Source organism: Grampus griseus (assembly GCF_964374135.1).
Source record: "Grampus griseus genome assembly, chromosome: 14".
In the NCBI taxonomy this organism is placed as follows: Eukaryota; Metazoa; Chordata; class Mammalia; order Artiodactyla; family Delphinidae; genus Grampus; species Grampus griseus.
This window is the reverse complement of record NC_139008.1, coordinates 17,208,316-17,226,243: the sequence shown is the minus strand read 5'-3', so window position 1 is coordinate 17,226,243 and position 17,928 is coordinate 17,208,316. Positions and strand designations below refer to the sequence as shown.

Sequence of the window (17,928 nt, the reverse complement as noted above, 5' to 3'; positions counted from 1 at the left end):
CTAAGATTAGATTTAGCATTCAAAGGATCCCTTTTTCCTTTGCAATTTTTAAAACTTTGATCTCTGCACAATTTTCCAGGCATATATCTATTGGGTAAAGTGAGGCATACCGTGATGAATTTTGATTCTAGCCAACTAGATAGATAAGCCAAGTCCAGCCTTGTTAGAAAGATGTTTACTTCCTAAACCCACAAAAGCTTAAATGTCTGCTAAGTATCCCCAGACTGGATTGTAGTTTGGTTTATTCCTCCTGTCCTAGTCAGCATAGCTTTTCACAACATTTTTTCTGGCCCGTTGGGTTTGACTTGGCGGGTTCTATCTGGCTCTGCGATGCGGCGTGGTGTAATATTCATAGGTTTTGCAGACCAAGTAGCCCTGGCTTTGAATCCCAGGGGTGTACTCTGACCTCTTTGAGACTCAGTTTTCCTGTCAATAAAGTGGAGATGATGATGAAGCTTACCTTGTTTTGTGTGCCCATCCGTTGGTGAATCTGTTATTGTGAATTCAATGAGACTACGCATGAATGCACTTAACACCAAGTCTGGCGTATAAAAAGCGCACCTATGTGGTAGCTGATGCTGTCATTGCCTGCCAGTGTGCAGACTTCTTCCGCATTGCTGACAGAAGAGGAAGGAGGGAATATGGTGCAGCTCTCTAACGAATCATAATCTTTGCAATTAGCTCACTCTTTGTTTAAAAGAAAACCCAGTGTTTGACATGGTTTATTTACATGAAGGTAAATTGGCAATGTGGGAGTCTCCTGCCTATGTAAATGTTCACCTTTATGTCAAAGTCGAATTTCCCCCATTGCTTTTAAAATATGAGATGGCCGAGAAAAAAAAAATTCTACTCAGCTTTCCCGGAACATAATAATTAGACAAAAGTTCAGCACATGGAGATAATTAGAAAGGATTTTAAAGCTAGGCATTTGCTTTGGTTCCCCCCAGAGCAAGTACTCAATGTCTCCCCTGTTTATACTGTTCATTTGCCTAGCAGACTTTCTCAAAGAATTAATAATGCCAAGATGAAATTTAGCCTAGCTTGTCTAAATAATCCCAAACTGCAAAATGGGTGACGGTTGAATTAGTTAGGTTTTGCTAAAAGTCCAGTCACCGTGTCTGATCATTTCTGTTCTTGTGTGGTGTTTACCTGGGCTCCTGGTGATGTGTCTGTTTCTCTTCCTACTCAAAATAAACCAAGCAAAAAAAAGAACAAAATAAAACATAGAAAGCATTCAGCAGGCAAAATAAACATGTGGTCCATGTAGTCTTTGTGTCGGTTCTTCCTCCTTTGCTTCCATCCTTTTATCTGATTGATTTCTTTTCCCTTGCCGTTCCTCAGCATTCATTCCATCCTGTCGTTTTAGCTCACAGGAACTTGGCACACTCTGTTTTGCTTATTTTTCTTGGGGGCATTCCTTCAGTTACCACATTCAGCTCCTTCTGTGCACTGGGATCCAGAAATATCAAGATGAATTAGATTGAATCCAGGTGAAGTGTAGATGGGAGTTTACTGTAGTCTTCTCCAAATTTTCTTTAAAGTTGATTTTTCAAAAGCATGTAAGTTAAAATTTTTTAACCCTAAAAAATAGAAATGTAGCAAATTTAAAAATGAAGTCTTCATATCAGAGGTTGCACACTGAGAGTCTTGGGCTGAGTCAGCTCACGGGCATACTTATTTGGCCCATAATGGTTTTTAATTTTTTGAATTAGTTGTCAACATTGAAAAATTGGAAGATTTCTCATAAATCTCTGATTATGGTGTTTTCTTTAAAATATCAGTAAAGTCGATTTATCAATCTCAATAAAAAGCAATAAAGTTAACACTGAATTGAAATTCTGCATGGCAAGAGTTCCCTCGGCTGGAGCTAAGTGGAGACTGCCCCCTAGAAGGGAGGTGCCCTTTCCAATCCATCACAGCCTCTACCTGGCTGGCTTCCCTCATTGCCTCTGGTACCTGCCTGGGCCCCTGTAGGCTTTTTTTTTTTTTTTTTAATATTTATCTATCTATCTATCTATCTATCTGGCTGTGCCGGGTTTGGTTGCAGCATGCGGGATCTTCGTTGTTGCATGCGGGGATCTTCAGTTGTGGCATGCAAACTCTTAGTTGTGGCCTGTAGGATCTAGTGCCCTGATCAGGAACTGAACCCAGGCCCTCTGTGTTGGGAGCATGGAGTCTTAGCCACTGGACCACCAGGGAAGTCCCCTCTGAAGGCATTTGAAGTTACAGTCCTGCTCTAGTATTAACTGGGACAATTTTGAAAACCTCTACATACTTCATTGTGTGCCATACTGTGCTTTACTTGTTATTTTAGCTTTAATCTGGAAAAAAAAAAAAAGTGTGGGGGGGATATATTCTCTTCACTGAAGAACTTCATAGTCGAGTGAGAAAGCCAAACATAAACAGCTAACTATAGTCCAACATGGGGGTCCCCGGAAGATAACATTTGTAAAGGTCTTCCCCATACCCAAAGCACTCTGGTCCACTGCTGGCTTTTGTAAATAAAGTTTTATTGGAACACAGCCACACCTATTTGCATACAAATGCACACCAACACTCTATGGCAGTTTTCATATTTCAGTGGCAGAGCTGACTCATTGTGACAGGGAACAGATGGCCCCCAAAGCCAAAAATATTTACTGTCTGGCCCTTCACAGGAGAAGTTTGCCAACTTCTGCTGTAGAAGACCCAGTTTGGTCCTTCAGACAGCTCAATATGATGCTGTAATTGTGCTCATTTTACACCACACAGCTAGTTGGTGGCAGAAGCAGGACTCAGCTGAATAAAGTCTACACTCTAGTGTGTCATCAAAGACCCAGCCCAGCCCTGTCCCTGCCAGTGTGTGGCTAGGTTCTCACACCTGGGGAGTGAGTCTGCAGGTGAGGCTTGCCCGTTAGGCTGGTTTAAAAGACACTGTCCTCTACTACTTTCTCGGCTCCCTCCTGGATCTGACCCTGTGTCTGCTCCTCTGTCCACGTAGGAGGGGCTTACGAGGAGCAACATGGTTGGTTGGAAGGAGGAGCTTGGAGCTGTTCACAGAGCACTTCATGTAGGAATAAGAAAGTATCCGTTGGGACTTCCCTGGTGGCGCAGTGATTGAGAGTCCGCCTGCCTTATGCTGGGTTTGTGGGTTCGTGCCCCGGTCCGGGAAGATCCCACATGCCGCGGAACGGCTGGGCCTGTGAGCCATGGCCGCTGAGCCTGTGCGTCTGGAGCCTGCGCGTCTAGAGCCTGTGCTCCGCAACGGGAGAGGCCACAACAGTGAGAGGCCCACGTACCGCAAGCATCCGTTAATACCACTGGACTGACTACTGGTGACCCATGGGTTTTTTGTGTTTTTTTTAAGATTTTTTTCATGTGGACTATTTTTAAAGGGACTATTTTTAAAGGGACTATTTTTAAAGTCTTTATTGAATTTGTTACAATATTGCTTCTCTTTCAGGTTTTGGTTTTTTGGCCGCTAGGCATGTGGGATCTTAGCTCCCCAACCAGGGATGGAACCTCACCCCTGCATTGGGAGGCAAAGTCTTAACCACTGGACCACCAGGGAAGTCCACCCCATGGGGTTTTGAACAGCCTGACCCTTGTAACCTTAACAACTGCCCTGTGGACATAGCACCTTTAATCGGAGAATTTCCCTGGGAAAGCAGTCCCCCTCCTTTCCCCTAGCCCTCTGTTGGTCTCCCTCTTCATCTTTAGACACTCACCCACCCACTCTCATGCCCAGAGGTTTTATACTGGGCTGAACTGGGTCCACAGATGTGTTTTCCCACATTTAAAAATAATAATTTCCCATAAAAACCTGGACATTTCAGTCTCTTGATGAAAGGGAGCTTTAGCCCTGGGGCTGTGTAGACCTGCCTTCCTACACAGCCCCAGTGGCCACCCCCTTGACCTTGGGCATGTGATAACAGTTTGAGTCAGTCTTCTGGCTGGTGGTGCCAGTCATTAAGTGTCTGCTTCTTGCATTGAGAATACTGGCCTGACCCTACAGGCATCTGTGACTTCAGCCCCTAGCCAAGCCACCTCAGAAAGCTGGCCGTCTCTTGAGCACCCCGTATCCTTGCCCACCTCCCTGCCTTGCCTTTGCTGTGCTCCCTGCCAACCGTGCCCTTCTTTCATGTCACTTTCACACTGTAGATTACAGTGAGTAACCTCACCTGCAGTCTTAATTCCTCCCACGTGGTGCAATCCTGTGGCCTCTCAGGCATGGTGCTGTATCACAGGTACTGGGCTCCACGCCTTTCTCCTTCTCTGTGGGTAGAGACCCATTCTTGTTCCTTTGCATGCCCAACACTTGGCCCAAGGACTGGCACAGGGAGATGCCCATGAGTGTTTGCTGGGTTGACATTGTAACCAGGAAAGAGATGAATCCATTTGTTCCTTAGTGAATTGTTGGCTGGTCTCCATTAAGCAGAGAAAAAGCCCTTGTAGACAAGCCTCCAGGCCAAGTTCCAGAGACCTCAGCTGGTTTCTCTTTCTCTGGTGGACAAGTATGGTTCCTCCAGACTCTGTCCTTTGCAGCAATTCAATGCAGTCCTAATAATATACTCTAGCCTAGCTACCTTTACTATACCCCAGAGCCTCTAGTTTTATTTTGTTCTTCCTCAGCTTTTCAGTTGGCATTCTTATGCTCCCCCATTCCCTATCCCAGTAAAGTCACTATCACTCCTACCTCCCGACTCATTTTGGAGTCCGATGCTATTATACCTTGACCACCCTTAGCTGATGGATTCTCCAGGCACAGCCCCTGACTTATGTCCTTAGGGGATAGGAAAGTTACAGGTGAATGCAGCACCTGGCAGGAAGTTGGAATATCACAGATGTCTAGTCACCAACCACAGGTCCCCTGCACGGACTACAACACTTTTCTAAACTCTAAGTGAACTTGCAATGCATTGTGTGTGTGTGTTTCCACTCCAGAGGGTCCCAAACTAATTAGATACATTGTATGAACCGACATAAAATCACAGACGGTTAGAGCTGGAAGGGACTTGACAGATCTAGTCCAGGATCCCATTTGGGGAATGCTGATATATCTCAGAACACTGAGGATCCTGTAGAGAGGTCATAAGTTTAGAAGCCTGCAGGGACCAGGCAGGTAATATAATGGCGGCAGTGGCCAGGGTTCATTTCATTATGCTGATTTGCGTGGGGCTTTTTCAACACCTAAATACACTTTGCATATCTGGGAGTTTCCTAAAGAAATATGTTGTCTACTAATTTTTTTTAATTAATTAATTTATTTTTGGCTGTGTTGGATCTTCGTTGTTCGGTGCGGGCTTTCTCTAGTTGCGGCGAGCCGGGGCTACTCTTCATTGCGTTGCGCGGGCTTCTCATTGTGGTGGCTTCTCTTGTTGCACAGCACAGGCTCTAGGGCGCATGGGCTTCAGTAGTTGCAGCATGCAGGCTCAGTAGTGATGGTGCACGGGGTTAGTTGCTCCGTGGCATGTGGGGTCTTCCCGGACCAGGGATCGAACCCGTGTCCCCTGCATTGGCAGGCGGATTCTTAACCACTGTGCCACCAGGGAAGTCCCTCTACTAATTTCTTGAAGCACGTGTCTTCCTCCATCTCTCTGTCATCTATACAATAGAGATACTAAATGTATTCACCTCCTAGGGTTGTTGTGAGAATTAAATACATTGGTAGCTGCCAAGCCCTTAGATCAGGGGTTGGCACATGAGAAGTACACGTGTTAAGTACTTTTGATAATGATGTTGATTCACTCTTGCTGGAGACGTGGACACATGAACCTTCACTTGCATCTTTACTGTAGGGAAAAACCTCAGACCTGCCGATAACGGCAACTTGGACTTGACCTCTGTGATAGGGAGGCAACCGGGGAACGGGGAGGGATGGGAGGGCACCATGCCATCTGGTGGGCATTGCCCTCAGCTCCTGACAATGGCTGCCAGACAGGAACGCAGGTCCTGTGTTGACAGATTTTTCAGTTTTTCAAAAGAATCCAGAACTCAGGATTTTTAAATGTGACATCATCTCCCAAGCTTTAAATGTTGGCTGGGAGGAAAAAAAAAATCTTTCTTAACAGTTTGGAGACCAGACAAATGTATGTGGACTGGGTTCAGCCAGCGAGTGACTTTGGATGTAGTCTGATCACTGTCGTTTATCAGATGTGGAGGCCGAGGCACGGGTTGTAGTTAAGAGCCCCCGATGGGCAGCCCAAGAGCAGGTGAACAAGGCTCAGATCGCTTTCAGTCCGGCACCCCTACCCATACCACAAAGCCTTTCTCGTAATGAGCCTGCACAGCAGAAGTTCTGTCTCCTGCCTCCACTGGGATGGAGATTTCATTTTAAGCCTGCAGAGTGGAACTATGAAAACCAGGGCCAAGAATTTAGACTCTCCTCTCCCTCTCTTCATGTTGATGCTCACCTGAGCCTTCCTCATCCTGGAAAGGAGTGGAAGGAGCCGAGCTCATGGAGTTAGTCAAAAGGGCTTCGAGGGGCTTCCCTGGTGGCGCAGTGGTTGAGAGTCCTTCTGCCGATGCAGGGGATGCGGGTTCATGCCCTGGTTCGGGGAGATCCCACATGCCGCGGAGCGGCTGGGCCCGTGAGCCATGGCCGCTGAGCCTGCGCGTCCGGAGCCTGTGCTCCGCAACGGGAGAGGCCACAACAGTGAGAGGCCCGCGTACCGCAAAAGAAAAAAAAAAAAAAAAAAGGGCTTCGATTTCTGGCGACTCCTCTTCCCAGCCACGTGATCCCGGCTGGGAGAGGGGCGTTAGTTACTTCATCTCAGTACCTAGACTCTTAAATTGTAAAACGGAGATTAATAGAGTGTAACTGGGAAGAGCTAAATCGGACTCCATGTTGATGTTTCTTTGACTTTAACCTTTGCTTTTCATTGCTTTTGTTATAATCATACACAATGGCCTGACTCACGGAACTCTGCCCCTCTGCCTGAATGTTGAACTAAAGCGCCTTTGTTCAGCTCACAGGGAGACAATCTGACCCTGCCCACCTGTGAATGGCTGAAATTAACACGTCCCCTCACCAAAGCTGGCCATTCCAGGAGATGTTTTGCAAGACTGATGGCCCTTTTTACTTTACTTCCTCACCACCTCTCCCTCTCTATTATGCCTTTTTACTTTACTTCCCTCTCTGATTCTATAAAAGAAACTGGCATCCAGACCCCATACGATGGTTATTTTGAGACATTAGTCTGTCATTTTCTTGGTCTGCTGGCTTTCCTTATAAAGTCATACCCCTTGCCTCAACACCTCGTGTCCAACTTATTGGCCTGTTGTGCGGCGAGCAGAGCGAGCTTGGACTCGGTAATGGTAGGATTTTCCCATAGGGCTGCTCTGAGAACCAAGTGAATTCATCTGTCTAAAGCCCTTAGAATGGTGCCCAGCACTTAATAGGCTCTCAGTAACAATTAACTATCAGAGGAACAAATGCATCTTTTTCCTTAGGGTTCTGGGGCTCTCATGAACCAGTCTCATGTTTTCCAAGATTGTTTGGCTGATCATTTTTTGGAGGGGGATGAAAATACTCAAAAGATACTTGAATTTGGATATACACACACATACACATATTTCCACAAATGCGGTCAGTGTCCTCACTTGTGTTCTATGGGGAGCTGGGATATGGGAGGAGAGGGCTGGGTGGGGTTTGGAGTGGGAGTGCGTTTGGGAGCTTGTATGATGGATACAGAGGTAGATCAAAGTCCATTTTAGCCTGGGAAGCGTGTCATCACGCAGACCACTGATTAGATTACAGATGTGTGGCATTTACTTATCTTCACTCTTTCAAATGAAAAAAATCAATATTCTCCAATTATCTCCAATGGTGTATTTTTTTTTAACTTAATTTCTTTTTGGCTCCGTTGGGTCTTCGTTGCTGTGCGCTCCAATGGTGTATTAAACTTACTTTGTCATATTTCATTTCACCATCCCAGAAAGAGCAGGGGGAAAGGGTCAGGAAAGCACATTGCAAGAGAAGATGAAGTCTTTACAGCAGTTCATAATCATGCCTCCTGCCCTTCCAGCATTGTCCATTCAGAAATTTGGTCATTCACTCATTCATCAATTTCAGAAATGTCTACAGACGCCTACTCCATTTCAGGCACCGTTCCAGGTGTGGGAAATTCAGTGATAAAAAAGCCAGACAAGCAGCCTCTGATTTCACAAAGCTGATATCTAGTGAGGCAGGCAGACTACATCAGCAAATAAAGATCAGATAAGTGCTATGCAGAAGATTAAAGTAGGGAGGATTGGGGGCTAGTCCACTCTGAGCAAGTGGGTCCCTTTAAGCTGAGATCTGATTGATGAGAAGGAGCCAGCATGAGAAGACCTAGAGGGATGAGGACAAAGGCCCGGAGGTAGGAATGGATCCTGAGTCCAAGGAGCAGAAGAAAGACTGGGGGCTGCAGAGGTGTGAATGTGAGGGAGGAAAAAGGGAAATGTACAAAGTGAAATACACCAGCGGATGGTCAGCCAGGCAGGTGTCATCACTTGGACTTACGGCCTTATTTTTCGATGGCTGCAGTGGGAAAAGCCAGCAATAGTGGAGGGTGGAGACCTACCAGGTGGCTATTGGAAAGATGACAGGGCACACAAAGGGGTGACAGAGAGGAAGGAGCAGATTCAGGATATGTTTGGGCAGCAGAGTTCAGCGGAACTCCCTCAGATCCACAAACAGCTGTTTCTGTGGAAGGAAACTGCTAAGTACCTACTATGTGCAGGGCAGTGTTCTAAGTGTTTCACTTGTACTATCTTAACCCTAAAAATGGAATTGGAACTCTTAGGATTCCCAAACAGGTAATTAGTGGCTGAGCGAGACAGGCTGACCCAGAGCCTAGCCTCTCAGCCACCGCACAGCATCGTCCCCAGGCTCTCATCTGATTAGGAAGCTGGCTGAAGAATGCACGGCTAAGCATTTCTAAACCAAGCGAATGCGCGGAACGGTGTGCAGGTTATAAATAACCATTTCTAGCTGCCAGCTGCTGTTTAGGTTTGGAAAGGAAAAGAGAGTCTTAGCGTGACTTGTTTATCTCAGGTAATTTGGCAGTAAACTGGGCCCTGGGAATTTGAGTTGTACAGAAAATGCAAAGGAAGAGTGACAGGGATATTGTTTCGGGCTTTCAGAAGACAGGATGTAACTTAAAGGCCCAGAACCAGCCTGGAGGTGCCCATGGAGTATTTGAAGAGAAAAATGTGTCTCAGAGCCAGTGTTTGTTTACTTGGCTCCCAAACAGTCATGCTTTTTGTCTAATAGATTCTGTTCTGATGATGATATTTCCTTAAAGAGGTCTCCCTTCCCCCTCCCCAAAAAGGGTCCATGGCATTGAGATAAGGAAATAACGGGAGGAGTGGGAGATTTTCCCATCTTCTGCCTAGTTGTCTACTAGGTTGGAAACTAGAGGCCTCTTTTGTTGGGCCTGTCCAGAGCTCTAAAAAAATTTTAATTACTTGTCAACATTTAAAGATTAGAAGCTTTCTCATACAACTGGACTTCTCTGGAAAAATCTCACCCAACAAAACTGAGCCCACGTTCCTGCCTGGAAACCGGCAGCTGGAGACAAACAGTGCTTCCTCTTTAGGCTGGGCAGGTGCTTGCCAGACTGCCCTGTCCCCACCCTGCCACACGTGTCTCTGCAGAGGCTGTAGGTTCAGGAGGCGGGGATGGGGCTGAAGGTGGGTGTGGGGTGGCGTAGAAAGGCCAGTGGGGCTGGAGCTCTGGCACTCCTGGAGGTGAAGAAGGTGTGCAGGCAGGCGGGCCACAGGATGCAGTGAACACGGGATTAGCAGCCTGCTGATGGCTTCTTAACCCCAGTTCTTTCTCTTCATTGCTCTGTGACCTTGGGCAAGTTACTCTGCTCCTCTGAGCCTCCCGGCTTTGTTGTTGCATATGCTAGTGAGGGAATCCCAAGAACTATCACCTGGGGAGGAACCTGACCATGCCCGGTAAACACTAGGAAACCACGAGTTCCAGACAAGCCATCTGGACAGGTCTCAATCTTCCTTTCCTTTTTTTTCTTTTTTTCTTTTTCCTTTCTCATCTTGTCTAGACGTTTCATAAAAAAAAAACTTAGCCCTCAGGTAAACGAGCAGGTCACCACCAGCCTACTGGCTTAGCTCAGAAACTGTTGTTTCAATGTCCAGAAACCATATTTTGTCATCATTTCATTCTTAACTCTCACACATTACAGACTGATCTCTTAAAAGAAGGCAGCTTGTCCTCCGAAAATACTGTGTCCTTTCGAGCATGCTTCGGGGTCCCGAGGTCCATGGCGGCTACCTTGTCTCCCTCCGCAGACCACACCCTTGGACCTTAGGTGGGAGTGTCCACAGCGTTTCTCACTATATTTTAAAAAAATCTGAACTAGCCCTTTTGGACATTTAATGTTTTTTTTTTTTTTTTTTTCGGTACACGGGCCTCTCACTGCCGCAGCCTCTCCCGTTGCGGGGCACAGGCTCCGGACGCGCAGGCCCAGCGGCCACGGCTCAGGGGCCCAGCCGCTCCGCGCGGCATGTGGGATCTTCCCCGACCGGGGCACGAACTCATGTCCCCTGCATCGGCAGGCGGACTCTCAACCACTGCGCCACCAGGGAAGCCCCACATTTAATGTTTTAAGTTTATTTTAGTTTCTTGAGTAGGAAGAAGTTCCAACTAAATCATTCAAAAATAAAAACAATATAAAAAGTTTACATTGAGAAGTCGCTCTTGGGCATGTGCCTTCCACGTGGTTCTTTGTACAAACAGAACCAATACAAGCATATATTCTTTTCTTTATATATAAGTTCATTTGTACCATTTTTTTAGAGAAATCTGTTTTTATAGGTGTTTTTTGTTTTTTAAAAAATTTATTTTATTTATTTATTTTGATTGCATCTGGTCTTTGTTGCTGCGCGCAGGCTTTCTCTAGTTGCAGCAGCTGAGGGCTACTCTTTGTTGTGGCGCGGGCTTCTCATTGCGGTGGCTTCTCTTGTTGCAGAGCACGGGCTGTAGGTGCATGGGCTCAGTAGTTGTGGCTCACAGGCTCTAGAGCACAGGCTCAGTAGTTGTGGCGCATGGGCTTAGTTGCTCTGCGGCATGTGGGATCTTCCACGGACCAGGGATCGAACCCATGACCCCTGCATTGGCGGGCGGATTCTTAACCACTGCACCACCAGGGAAGTCCCAGGAGCATATATTCTTATTTTCCCTCTTTCATAGAGAAAAAATTGCATACTACGTCAACTATCTCCCCCTTGAGTTCATTTAACATATGGTTATATTACCAGCTTGCCATTCTTTCACCCAGTATTCCATTTCCATTGTGTGGATCCTCCATATTTATTCAGCCAGTCCCCACTGTGATAGACTTATAGGTCACTTCTAATATTTTCCATTGCAAATTATGATGCAGTGAATACCTTGTGCATGCATTTGTTTCCTATTTGTGGAGCTATTTCTTCCCGGTAGATCCCTAGAAGTGATATTGCTAGCTTAAAGGGATACTGCCAAAAGCCTTTTTTTTTTTTTTTTTGCTGTACGCGGGCCTCTCACTGTTGTGGCCTCTCCCGTTGCGGAGCACAGGCTCCGGACACGCAGGCTCAGCGGCCATGGCTCACGGGCCCAGCCGCTCCGCAGCATGTGGGATCTTCCCGGACCGGGGCACGAACCCGCGTCCCCTGCATCGGCAGGCGGACTCTCAACCACTGCGCCACCAGGGAAGCCCATGCCAAAAGCCTTTTTGAAGATATTGCCAAGATCCCCTCCACAGAGCCTGTATCATTTTATATTTCTCCCAGCAGTGCTCGAAAATGCCTGCTTCCCAGATCTTGCCAACAGTACATTGTCAAACCTCTGGAATTTTGCCAATCCAATGGGTAAGATTAAGTGGCATCTCTGGGATATTTGCCATTTGAATTAAATTACATAGATATATAAAATGAGAACGGGGTGAGCCCTTATATTTGGACTGCAGGAGAAATAAGCTCGTTTTGGTAACCTAGTAGAAGCACCATCACCCCAGTTGGGAGAAACAAGTTCTTCATTGAAAACTCCTTTTCGATGGGGAGGTCCCTGCATGGTCTTGGATTTCCGCTGAGTTGCCTTTATTCTCCAAAGCCCAGCCCTGCTTGCCAAGGCTGAGCATTGTACCTGAGTGGATGGGCGTGAGTGTCTGATGCCAACCTGCCTTTCCACATCTGGCACTTAATGGCAGTTTTCTGGCTAATGGGGAACTCCATCTTCCTTGACCCTTGGGGAATCATTTTGTTCTAATCCCCTTATTAATTACTCTAGGAGTCCAAGGTACATTAAAAAGCTGCATCACAGAAAGAAATCCTTAAGTCAGACTCCCTCTCTAGCACATGCTGGCCTTCTCAGACTTGTCTTTAACCTGACCGAGGGGCAGTGTATTCTAGTGTTTAGGAGTGCAGGCTCTGAAGCCAAACTACCCCGATTCAAATCCAGGCTCCTATACTCGCTAGCTGTGTGATATTAGGCAAGTTTCCTAACCTCTTTGGGTCTCCGTGCCCACCTTGGAAAAGTGGGATAATAATAGTACCTATTTCATAAAGTAGCTATAAAGAGTACATGAGGGACTTCCCTGGTGGCGCAGTGGTTAAGAATCTGCCTGCCAGTGCAAGGGACACGGGTTCGAGCCCTGGCCCGGGAAGATCCCACATGCCGCGGAGCAGCTAAGCCCGTGCGCCCCAAATACTGAGCCTGTGCTCAAGAGCCTGCAAGCCACAACTACTGAGCCCACGTGCCACAACTACTGAAGCCTGCGTGCCTAGAGCCCATGCTCGGCAACAAGAGAAGCCACGACAATGAGAAGCCCGCGCACCGCAACGAAGAGTAGCCCCCTCTTGCCGTAACTAGAGAAAGCCCGTGTGCAGCAACGAAGACCCAACGCAGCCAAAAAATGAAATAATTAATTAATTAAAAAAAAAAAAGAGTACATGAGTTGGTTCATGTACTTAGCTTGGAGCTCAGCACCTGGCACATGAGAAACCCTGACTAAGGTGAGCTCATGTGGTAATGATGATGATGATAGTGACGCTGGTGATAGGATGCTGGCACTGGTGCTGGTGCTGGTGATGATGGCCATTGGGAGCACACTGAGCCTGACCACCTACAAGCTACCCTTCTCTGGCCTTGAGTAAGCAGCTCAATCACTCACCCTCAGTTTGTTTCTCATTTCTTCATTGGCTTGTTCTAATGGGAATAGCTCTGTCCACCTGAAACAAGAGTCAGCAAACTACAGCCTGGGTACCATGTCTGGCTTGCTGCCTGTTTTTGTGAATAAAGTTTTATTGGAACACAGCCACACCCATTTGTTTACATATTGTCTATGGCTGTTTTCACGCTCCAGTGGCAGAGTTGAGTAGTTGCACCAGAGACCTTATAACCTCATGACTTTATGGTCTATAAACTAAAAAAATATCTACTCTCTGGGCCTTTACAGAAAAAGTGTATTGACCCCTGATCTAAAGGAGAGTCTGTGAGGATGCAGGAGATGAAGCCTGTGCATAGAACCTGGACCATAGCAGGTGTCCTGTACAGTGGAGCTATATCAACTAAGGGTTTAAGCTTCAGGAGCTCAGTGCCTGGTTCTTGCCACCATCCCCGCCCCCGCCCTCTCCTCCTACCCCAAGATGAAAAACAGGGAATAATTACAATATCAATAGCTTAATTAGAAATACCATAAACTTACATCTTGCATGTGTATTTTACCACGCACCATGCATTTCCGCATGCACCGGATATTACCATGCACGTTAGTCAACGACAGTGGGTATGAAATCTGTGTCCTGGAGGCTGTACTTTACAGGAGGTCTAAGGCTCTTTTTCAAGGGGAATTTTGACACTGATTTTCCCGTGCCTGAGGACTTCAGAAGCTAACATCCAAGGAAGACACAACTTCCCTCTAAATGGTAGTGATGAATATTATTATCTGCATCCAAAGCAAAGTAAAACGAAAGTGTCAGAATCTTCTAACCACTGAAAATTAATCCTAAGTGCAGATAAAATATCTCTGAAATCCTAAGTGGGAGACCGGTATTATATTTACGACAATTCCATGCAGTCCCTTTTTCTTTTCCCCAGGCACACATCTGTTTTCTAAAGTGAGGTGTACACGTGGTATTTACATGTGGCCTTATTTATTGTTTCCTGGCTGAAGCTGGCAGGTCACCTTGCAAAATGCAGAGGAACACCCCCTTAATTTTGCAAGCAGCATATATTGATATTAATGTCACCTTCTCACCCCTCCCTAAGTCGCTGTGAGGATAAAATGAGATCTAGGTAGGAAGCTAGCTACTCAGAGAAGCTAAGTGCAGCAGACAGGCACAGTGTAACCTGGTCCCTTCTGTCCTTGGGGAGAAGGAGTCGTCTCCACGTCGAGCTACCTGGAGGAGAGAGGGGCTCGGTGGGGCGAGGACAGAGGCATTCGATAACAAATGTGCATAATTAGAGTGAATTATCTTCATTGGAAAATAAGCAAATTATTTTCCAATTTAATGAATAAAGGAGCTTCTAATTAACTCCAGTAGAGAGATTTGCTTGCAAATTTCAGTGGTTAAGCTCTCTGTTCTTTGTATTAATATTTTCTTTTTATGGCTCACCTGAATCTTTTGTTTTTTACTGTTCTTTATTAGTATAAAAGAACTTTAGAGATGGAAAGCAAACCCAGAGGTGATTCAGTCTAATCCTCATTTTAAAAAAAATAGGAAGAAAATATGGCCCATAGAGAACCTGTTGGATCTCGTGAGTTATCTAAGATCTCATAACTGGTCAGCGATCCACTGGACTGGATCCCCAGGCATGAGTCTGACCAGAACAGGAAGGGCCTCAGCCGGACCCTGGGGTCTGCCCTGTTCACCCCCGAACTAGCACTGTTTCCCTCCCGCTCCCTACCCTTGCTCTGGGCTTTTCTTGGCTCTGCTGACATCTTACTTGCCTCAACACTGCTTTTGCTGCTAGAGCACGCTGGCCTGTCAGCACAGCATTCCTGCCCTCCAGTCTGCTCTGCGCCCTTCCAGCTCCAGACCCACCTCCCAGCTCCTGGCTCTGCATTGCGTGGCCTACTACCTGGTATGTCATCCTCTCTGGTCGACCTTAGGGCCTACCCTGAGGCCTTGACTGACAGCCAGAGCAGGTGTGGATGAGGGTTTGGGGGAGCTGTCCACCCAAGCTCCTGCCCTAGAGCATCAGGGATCAGGAGGTCACGATAAGATTGACAACAACCTGGATCACCTGATCCCTAAATCCTGGGCTTTTTTTTTTTTTTTTTTAGTTAATAAACTTTATTTTATGGAGCAGATTTAGGTTCATAGCGAAATTGAGTGGAAAGTACAGAGAGTTCTCATATATGCCCTGTCCACCTATGTAAATCCTCCCCCACTATCGACATCCCCCGTCACAGTGGTATCTTTTCCTGGGTTCTTTTTCATCTTTAAACCCTAGCTTCTTTGTCTTAAGGCAAAAAAAAAGAGGCAACAGACACACACACACACAGAGAACCTAATCTAAGTGGGTGTCTGTGGAACACAAAGGCAAGCGTGCAGTCGGTTTCAGATCTGTTCATTCTGTCTTGGCATTCTGTGTTAGTCTGTCCCCAAGGCCAGTGGCTGGTGGCTGCTCACACATGGAGGTAGCCCTGCTCTGGCCCTCTATCCTCTCTCTCAGAATCAATTTCAGTGTTAGGGGCTGGGATTCTGATTGGCTGCAACTGGGTCAAGTGCCCATACCCAGTGCAGCATATGAAGTTCAGGGTATGGGGTCATGTACAGTCATGGCTGCCACAGGACCCCACTGTGGTGATGGGGAGGAAGAAAAGAGAGAAGGGAGAAGTCTAGGGTGTCATTATGAGCTGAGCAGATACCCCCAAAGATGTCTACCATACCATGATACTGTACATCCTGGGGTCTCCTATGAACAGCTGCCTCTTTTCTACATCCTCTTATGTATTGGCCCCAAGTTTGGCCAGTGCCAGAAGTTCATCTTTGGACCTTTGCTCTTTCCCTTATTCTCACATTTTTGGAAAGAGCATCATCCCTTGACCTGAGCTTTATCACTATCTGTGAGCCCCTCTGCAAGTGACCGCATCCAAAGACAAGCGTCTTTCCTCTCAGATTCGCTCCCCATCTCTCGCCTCTCAATAAGTCATCACTAAGCCTTTTTGTTGCTGCCTTCAGAGTGCTCCTGGCTAATGGGACATATGGTTGTGGTACTCTAGAAAATAGCCACCTGAGAGTGAAGCTGGACAATTTGGGAGACACACTGGCAACGTGCAGTGAGGCTCGCATCTTATGTTTTAAAACCAAGGCGATCCATTAATTTCCCACCAAGGATTCCTTTTATAATGGACACTTCCATTGAAGTTGTAAAAACTGCACTTGGAACAGCATACTTAAACATTCTGATGTCCATCTGTGAAATGTATGCATAACTTCAATATTAGTTTTCCAGTTTTCCGAGAAAAGCCACAGTTCTCTCTGAAATTGCCCCATTATGTGAAATGCAGGTGATTACTGCTAATTCACATCTGCACCAGCACCTATGTGGCGAGTTTGGGGGTCTGGTGCAGTGTATTGGCACACACTCATCAAAGGTTATGTGTATGTGCACAGTGGAAGGCATTTTATATAACTCCAATTTAATAAAAATGTAATCCGACTGGGAAAAACTAGTCTGTCAGCCCTTGCAGAGTGCAGATAATGTTCCAGATTAAAGAGTGGAGGCTTTGTTCATTATAGTCAAGTAATATGAGTGTGTGAATTACCATTTCATTGCCGTTGGTCTATTTCAAGAGTATGCCATTTTCCCATTATCATAATAGGCTACATTTTCTTAAAATCACTTGATTGTGATTGGTCCCATCTATTAGGTTTGCAAATAAAAAGCTTTTGTGGTGATAAACTAGCTGTTTTAAAACAGCCTTAATCTCTGTTTCTGTTTTTGAACAGCTACAGGTCAGACTCTGAAGAAGGCTGAGAGAAGCCGGTCCTGCTCTCGGGAGAAAAAGGAGGTAAATGAGTCGCTGGGGAGGGCAGGTGGGAGGCAACTCTATTTAAAGAGACCTGAGGGAGTGGGCTGGTGATTAAGTATCCCTGGATCTCCTATTCTTTTCTCTCATTCTCAACTGGAGTTATCAACCCAGTGTCACTTATAGTAATAATCTCTTACCGAATGTATCAGTTAGCTTTGGCTGTGTAACAAGTCACCCAGATTTTAGTGACTCAAAACAACCACAGATTTAGTTCATGATTCTGAGGGTCAGCCATCTGGGCTCAGCTTCCCCAGGCAGTTCTGCTGATGGGCCAGGCTCTGCTGACCTCAGCTGGGCTCACTTATGCATCTGCAGTTAACAGAGGTGTTGCCCTGGGGCTGCCTGAACATCAGTTAGGGTGCTTTAGTTCTCCTCCGATGTTCTCCCATCCTCCATCAAGCCAGCCAGGTTTGTTCACATGGGGGCTCAGGGGTTCAAGAGCATGAGATTGGAAGACGCAGGAACTCCTGAGCTCTAGGCTTAGCACTGGCATGGTGTCACTTCTGCCACTTTCTGTTCTTTAAAGCAAATCACAAGGTCAATGCAGGTTCAAGGGGTGGGGGAATAGGCCTTACCTCTTAATGGGAAGAGCTACAAAATATTGAAATATACCACATTCTTGAAATTTACCATTCTTGAAATTTTTGAAATTTACTGCACTGAGCCCACCTGCGCCGTGCTGGGCACCAGGGCCAGGACTAAGGGATGGATGAGAGACAGTCCTTGACTCAGGGTGTGCACAGCGTAGTTGGAAGGGATGTGCAATGAGATCATTACAATACAGTGTGAGAGTGCCAGTACAGGGAGAGAGGGACAAAGAGTGGGATTTCAATACGGAAAAAGGGTCACCTGCCTCTGCCAGTAGTATCAAGAAAGGCTTTGCAGAAAAGCGGATGTAAAGACCAACTCTTGAGGGTGAGTAGTT

At 46.4% G+C, this 17,928-nt stretch overlaps 1 protein-coding gene across 1 annotated transcript in view; it reads left to right on the top strand.

Moving 5' to 3' along the window:
- Window positions 1-17,928, top strand: part of KATNIP (katanin interacting protein) — a 198,503-nt gene that overhangs the window by 3,406 nt on the left and 177,169 nt on the right. Inside the window, exon 2 of the mRNA XM_082670946.1 lies at window positions 16,921-16,982. Within this exon, the coding sequence (XP_082527072.1) occupies window positions 16,921-16,982 (62 nt within the window). The remainder of the gene's footprint in view (window positions 1-16,920; window positions 16,983-17,928) is intronic.